The following is a 7,283-nucleotide window of genomic DNA, read 5'->3' on the forward strand; positions in this document are numbered from 1 at the left end:
AGCTGTAATGCCACGGCACTCTACCCAGGGGGACAGCTTGAGGCTCTGTCTCAAAAAAAAAAAAAAAAATTTTTTTTGTATAGACAAGGTCTCACCATGTTGCCTAGGTTGGTCTCGAACTCTCACCCTCAAGTAATTCTCCCACCTTGGCCTCCCAAAGTGCTGGGATTATAGGCATGAGCCACCATGCCTGGCCTCCTACAAGATACGTAATTAATTACAAAGGGGGAAAAAAGTAACTTTATGGTGAGGAAGAATGGCAGACATCACCTTCATCAAGTAATCAAAATTTCTATCAACAGTAGTAGAACAAATCAAAATCATGTACCACTTGATAGGATAAGAACAGCCCTTCTGTGACATTCCTGCCGAAGATGAATATCCTGAAGCTAAAATGTAGTAATGAGGACTCATCAGACAAACCCAAATTGAGGGACAATCTATGAAAGAACTGCCCTGGAAACTTCTAAAGTGTCAAGGTCATGAAGGCTAAGAAAAGACTGAGGAACTATACTTGACATGAGAACTAAATATGTGATTAGCAATATGTGATTCAGAACTAGATATGTCTGCTATAAAGGACTGTTGGCAAAAGATGAACTGGGCCTAAGGATTAGACAACATATTTGTTAATTCCTGATTTGGACGGCTGCATTGTGGTTATGTAGAATATCCTTGTTTGTAGGAAATACATGTTAAAACATTTAGGGGTGATATGGCATAATGTCAGCAACTTAATCTCACATGACTCAGAGAAGAACAATTCTTTATATTGCATTTTCAACATTTCTATAAGCTTAAGACTCTTTTTAAAAAGTTATTAGAAAGAGGAATTATGACCAGGCACGATGGCTCAAGCCTGTAATCCTAGCAATCTGGGAGGCCAAGGCGGGGGATTGCTTGAGCTCAGGACCCTGAGATCAGCCCAAGCAAGAATGAGACCCTGTCTCTACTAAAATAGAAAAATTAGCTGGGTATTGTGGTGAGTGCCTGTAGTCCCAGCTACTTGGGAAGCTGAGGCATGAGGATCACTTTAGCCTAAGAGTTTGATGTTACTATGAGTTCTGATGAAGCCATGGCACTCAACTCCAGGGTGACAAAATGAGACTCTGTCTCAAAAAGGAAAAAAAAAAAGTATTATTCAGATTGTAACTCCATTAAATAGGAAATTACATTTATAGGAAAAAATTATGACAATTCAGAAATGGCAGACACCCTTCTATTTCTGCGCTTTTAGAATACCCTTATCTGTGCAGGTCAAAGAATAAAAAACCCTTTCCGGTCATAAAATTCAATATATAACTGTATCCATGAGAAAGAATACAAGTACCTCCTAAGCTGTCAAGATCCTCAAGAATCCTGCCAAACCTGTGAAATAAAGCAAACTTTGTGAATTACATGATATCATGATCTCCACTTAAAAATAACTAACATGCTTCAAGGTGATAAAAAATGTTCTAAAATTGACTATGATGATGGTTGCACAACTCTTGGAATATACTAAAAGCCATGACACTGTACACTTTAATTGTACAGTGTATAAGTTGTATCTTAAAGCTTTTATTAAAAAGGAAAGAAAATAAAAACAAATAAATAAATAAAAATAGCACTGTGTTACCTTACAGTGTTTTGAACAGTCAAATACTTCTCTCGTAATTCAGGCTCACTGCCCAAAGGCAAGAGAACTTCGATGTAACTGTCCTTCATTCTCCTGGGTGGCATTCCTTTCTGTGACTCTGCCAAAAAACCATGAAGTAATTTTCTTTCCTCCATTGCTTTCACATGGTCTCTGAAAAGACAGGATACAAGATTCCTAAAGCAAGAGCTGTGTTATCCCATAATTCCAGTGACACACAGGCCAGCAGACACCATCAAAGGGGAAAAGAAAAAGTCTGGACCTACTTCACCTTTTCTTTCTTGCCTCCCTTTCCACCCACCACTTGGTGAAACTGAACATTTCTTATGCTTAAAATCTAGTCATGTAGCTACATCCAAATGAACCATATATTCACTTTCATCAAAAAGTTTACTCAAATAGATTATTTGAAATCAAATTTAAAATCCACAGAGATGAACATAAAAGTATATATGGGCTAAAGAATGGCATGATGGCATGACCACTCTACACCATATTTCCTTTTCTCACCTGACAGTTTTCTGATCCTCTGTGCCCCAGCTCTCTCTCTCTTACTCCCTCTGCCTTCAATTTCAGGAAAGAGAGATAAAGAAAAAAATGGACTATATGCAAAGGTCATATGGAAAGCAAAATAAAAGGTAAAGAGGAAGAGAACATGAAAAGGAGACAAAAAGGGAAGAAAAAGAAGAGATAGGTGGAAAAGATAAGAGAGACAAAGGAATAGGGAACTAAAATGTTGACAATAACATCAACTAAGACATCTTTCTAAGCTTAATTTATGAAATATTATTGTCAAATGTTTACTCTACAAAAATTTAGGATATAGAGGAACAAGTTAAATGCTACCAGATAAATCCAGAATGTGGAACATTGTCAAAGGTTAGTCTCTTTAAAGTCAAGTTCATGGGAGGAAGGATAACTGTCAATTATTCTTGATCTGGGGAGACTAAAGAATAATAAGCAGCTGGCTTAGCACCTGTAGCTCAAGGAACTAAGGTGCCAGCCACGTACACCAGAGCTAGCGAGTTCGAATCCAGTCCGGACCTGCCAAACAACAATGACAACTACAACCAAAAAGTAGCCAGGCATTGTGGCAGGTGCCTGTAGTCCCAGCTACTTGGGAAGCTGAGACAAGAGAATCACTTAAACCCAGGAGTTAGAGGTTGCTGTGAACTGTGATACCATGGCACTCTATCAAAGGCAACAGCTTGAGGATTTGTCTCAAAAAAAAAAAAAGAATGATAAGCAGCAGATGCAATATGCAATCCTTTATTGGATCTTCATATTTTTAAAACTATATAAACATTTTGGAAATAGTTGAAGGAATGTGAATATGGGTGAGTAATATATTATCTGGGGATTGCTGCTAGTTTTGCTATATAAGAGAAATGTCTTATTTGTTGGAAATACATAAAGGCTGGATGTGTTTTATAAAAAAAATATATTGGGCCAAGTGTGGTGGCTCATGTCTCTAATACTAGCATTCTGGGATGCTGAATGGGGAGGATCATTTGAATTCAGGAGTTCAAGATCAGCCAGAGCAAGTAAAACTCGATCTCTACTAAAAATAGAAAAATTAGCCAGTGTACACCTATAGCTCCAGCTACATGGGAAGCTGAGGAAGAAGAATTACTTGAAACAAGAGTTTGAGGTTGTTGTGATCCAGGCTGACACCATATAACTGTAGCCAGAGGGGAAAAAAAAAGAATGCATTTATTTATTAGAAACGCATGCTCTGAGGAGGAGGAGACAAGATGGCCAATTGGAGTCAGTTTTACACAGAGGCTCCGGTCCAGAAGGAGAGTAAAAAGACAGAAGTTTAACAAGTAAGCTGATGCTTTGGAGCTGAACCAAGAGAGAAGACTGAAAAGCACAAATAACCCCTGCTGAGGAAAGTTGCAAACCCATGAAAACAAATAATAGATACAAAACCCATTGCCAAGCAGACGGGAGTCCTCTCCCCCATGAGAACAGCTCACAGCATAATTTCTACAAATAAGCAAGCAGAGTTCAAATTTCCTCCTATTTTATCCCATGGGAGAGACCCTCTAAAAACTGGAACTCCTTCCCTAGAGAGGATATACTAGTGTGCCATGGCATTCTCTCACCAGGCATAAAACTGAACATATGCTCTACCTGCAATTCTGAACCCCTGGTACTCCCCTCCACTCTCACCCCATGGTCTGGAAGCCTGTCCCCCATGGGGTCCAGATTCTTGGGCATTGTCTTGAGAGGTGTGGACAGGGTGTGGGCTGTTACAAGTCTATGCTGAATCAGCATGGGTGTAAAGTGGAGACTGTGGAGTGAGGGAGCCATACAGAAGAGGGAGAGATGGTGCCCCATAGCACAGTGCAGCACAGCAGGGGCTGTGGTGGGAACAATATGGTTCACACCCCTGGTGATAATTTGGAGAAACTTTCCGCCTCTCTTAGCAAGCAGAAGGAGCCAGGCCTTTGCTCCAGTGGCAGCCTCAGGTGGATCAGATCTGGGATGGAAATGCAGGCCCCATGAGCAAAGGGTATACCTGAGGCAGTACCTGCCTAGGCGGTGGGTGGTGGGGATGGAAAATAGAATCCATGCACCCGCAGAGTCAGCATACTCCCAGGATGGGGCTGAGTCAGAATTGCTGCTTTTGTGAGCCCAAGATGCAACTGGTCCCCAGGGGAGCATAGCTGGGACAAAATCAAATGTGGCAGCAGCATCAGCCTAGGGAAGGGCAGGAACTAAGAGCCATTTGTGAGCTCTAACCGTGCCCACCCCAATACAGACTGCAGCGTGAGAATTGGCGCAGCAGCAGCAGCACAGAGCAGGGCTGAGTCGCAGTTTCTGCGAACTCAAACAGTGCCTGGCCCACAGGGGAATATAGCTGGGACAGAAACATAAATTCTGTGAGAATATAAGTGGCAGCAACATCAATCAGGAGCGGGACTGGAACTGAGTGAAACTCCCCACCCTCCATTAAGTACCCAAGGTAGTCAGGTTTCAGCTCCCCCTGCCAGCTGGTGGCAGAGTGCAGCAGCCTGGCCAATGAGACATAGATCTCCCAGTGACTCAGGCAGGCACAAATTCCTGGTGCATCTGCTCACTGGAAGGAACTGGGTCACAGCCCTGCAGGATTACAAGTGACTGGACATGACAGAGGTACAAGGTGGGGAAGCAGACATCAAACTTCCCAGACTAATTCACTTCCTGGGTGGGCACTTCTGACTCCATGGGGCACCAGAGTGAGTCATACTCAAGCTGCCAGCAGATCCCTGCTATCTAGTTGCTGAAGACCTTTTGAACTATCCCACTTGAGACTAGGTGCTGACTTGGACAATTGATTTGGAACTCTTGACCTGGGCCAATCACCCAAGGACCATCCAAGGTAATACCCTGGTTGTGTGGTTATGGAAGGTTTCGTTTTCCTTTTCCAGTTATTGCCCCTGGGCGGGGGGAGGCTTATTTGCTTGTATTTCTCCACAACTGAGACTTCAACCCAGAGTTACTGATTCACTAGGATTGGACAGAGACCAGCTAAAACAAGACATAGCCACTTAGCCCCACCACACCAAGCAGGTCCCTAGTGTCTCAGGCTGTAGTACTGTACAGGTCCTTTGAGAAGTTGTGGGGGAAAACCTGCAGTCACCAGTCCCAGCTCTTGGGCAAAGGGCTGGTTAATCACTACTCCAGGAGTCCCAATCCAATTTCACCTTATCTGCTCATGTAGCCAAAAGGTGAAAAATCAACATGGGATGGAATCAGCAGAAAAACTCTGGCAACATAAATAATCAGAGTAGATCAACTCCCCCAAAGAATGACAAGGCGGACACATCCAAGGATCTCATTCACAAACAAATGGCTGAGATGTCGGAAATCGAATTCAGAATTTGGATTGAAAATAAGATTAATAGAATGGAGGTAAAGGTGGAATTAGAAATTCAAGGATCATTTCAGAAGTTGTCTCAAGAATTCAATGAATTAAAAAAAAAAAGAATTCAGGCAGTGCCTGTGGCTCAGTGGGTAGGGCACCAGCCCCATATACCGAGAGTGGTGGGTTCAAACCCCAGCCCTGGCCAAACAGCAACAAAAAAATAGCCGGGCGTTGTGGTAGGTGCCTGTAGTCCCAGCTACTCAGGAGGCTAAGGCAAGAGAATCACCTAAGCCCAGGAGTTGGAGGTTGCTGTGAGTTGTAACGCCACGGCACTCTACCAAGGGTGATAAAATGAGACTCTGTTTCTAAAAAAAAAAAAAATAATTCAATAAATTCAAAGACAAAATTACGAGAGAGTTTGACACATTGAGACAAGAACTTGGAGCCCTCAAAGATCTGAGGAATACAGCAGAATCCCTCAGTAATAGAACGGAGCAGGCAGAAAAAAGGATTTCTGACACTGAAGACAAACTTTTGAATGCCCCCAAATGCTAAAGAGGAAGAGAAGTGGAGAGCAAAAACAGATCATTCTCTCACAGAACTCTGGGATAATTCGAAGAAAACTAATATTCTCCTTATAGGAATTCCTGAAGGCAATGAGGTGGCTTTGAAAGGCCCAGATTTAAAAAAAAAAAAAAAAGAAAGAAAGAAAGAAAGAAAGGCCTAGATGTTCTACTTAAAGAGATAATTGTGGAGAATTTCCCAAACATGGCAAAAGATTCTGAAATTCAGGTAGCAGACAGCTTCAGAACCCCAGCATGACTCAACCCAAATAAAGCATCTCCTAGACACATTATAATTAACTTCACCAAAGTTAATATGAAAGAGAAAATTCTGAAAGCAGCCAGACGTAAGAAAACTATAACTTACAAGGAGAAGAATATTAGAATGACTACAGATCTCTCTGCTGAAAGTTTTCAAGCTAGAAAAGGGTGATCATTGACTTTTAACCTACAAAAACAAAATAACTTTCAACCCAGGATCCTGTATCCAGCTAAACTGAGTTTCATTTATAATGGAGAAATCAAATACTTTAATGACATTCACATGTTGAAGAAATTTGTCATAACTAAACCAGCTCTCCAGGATATTCTCACACCTATTTTCCCCAGCACAATCCTCTACCACCAAAGTAAACACACTCAGAAATTTTTAATCAAACTCCAATTTGTATAGTGGTGAAAGGATTAAAAATGTCCACTGGACTTTCACAAAAACTCCATACCCAAAATACTACCAGGCTTATGAATATTCTCAATTAATGTGAATGGCTTAAATTGTCCTCTAAACAGACATAGATGGGCTGACTGGATACAAAAACTCAAGCCAGATATCTGCTGCATACAAGAATTTCATCTTATCTTAAAAGATAAATATAGGCTCAGGGTGAAGGGATGGATGGTCATCTATAACTCAGACAAATGGCAAACAGAAAAAAGCAGGAGTTACAATTTTATTGGCAGATACAATAGGCTTTAAACCAACAAAAGTAAGGAAAGATAAGGATGGTGACTTCATATTTGTTAAGGGTAACAATATGATGAGATTTCAATTATTAACATTTTATGCACCCAACCAAAATGCGTCTCAATTTATAAGAGAGACTCTAACAGACATGAGCAACTTGATTTCCTCCAGCACCATAACAGTTGGAGATTGTAACACTCCTTTGGCAGTGTTCAATAGATTCTCCAATAAGAAACTAAGAGAGGAAATTTTAGACTTAAACTTAAC

The 7,283-nt window shown here is 41.2% G+C and overlaps 1 protein-coding gene across 2 annotated transcripts in view; it reads right to left on the reverse strand.

Annotated features, from left to right (window-relative positions):
- The window catches only part of ACOT9 (acyl-CoA thioesterase 9), a 47,236-nt gene that overhangs the window by 17,784 nt on the left and 22,169 nt on the right, over positions 1-7,283 (reverse strand). For both annotated transcript variants that reach the window (XM_003791911.3, XM_023514361.1), the window contains 2 exons: positions 1,619-1,789; positions 1,331-1,368 (listed from right to left, as the gene is read on the reverse strand). In XM_003791911.3, coding sequence (XP_003791959.1) covers positions 1,331-1,368; positions 1,619-1,789 — 209 coding nt within the window. The remainder of the gene's footprint in view (positions 1-1,330; positions 1,369-1,618; positions 1,790-7,283) is intronic.

The sequence above is a fragment of the Otolemur garnettii genome, unplaced genomic scaffold, assembly GCF_000181295.1.
Source record: "Otolemur garnettii isolate 467f Iridium unplaced genomic scaffold, OtoGar3 scaffold00051, whole genome shotgun sequence".
NCBI lineage: Eukaryota > Metazoa > Chordata > Mammalia > Primates > Galagidae > Otolemur > Otolemur garnettii.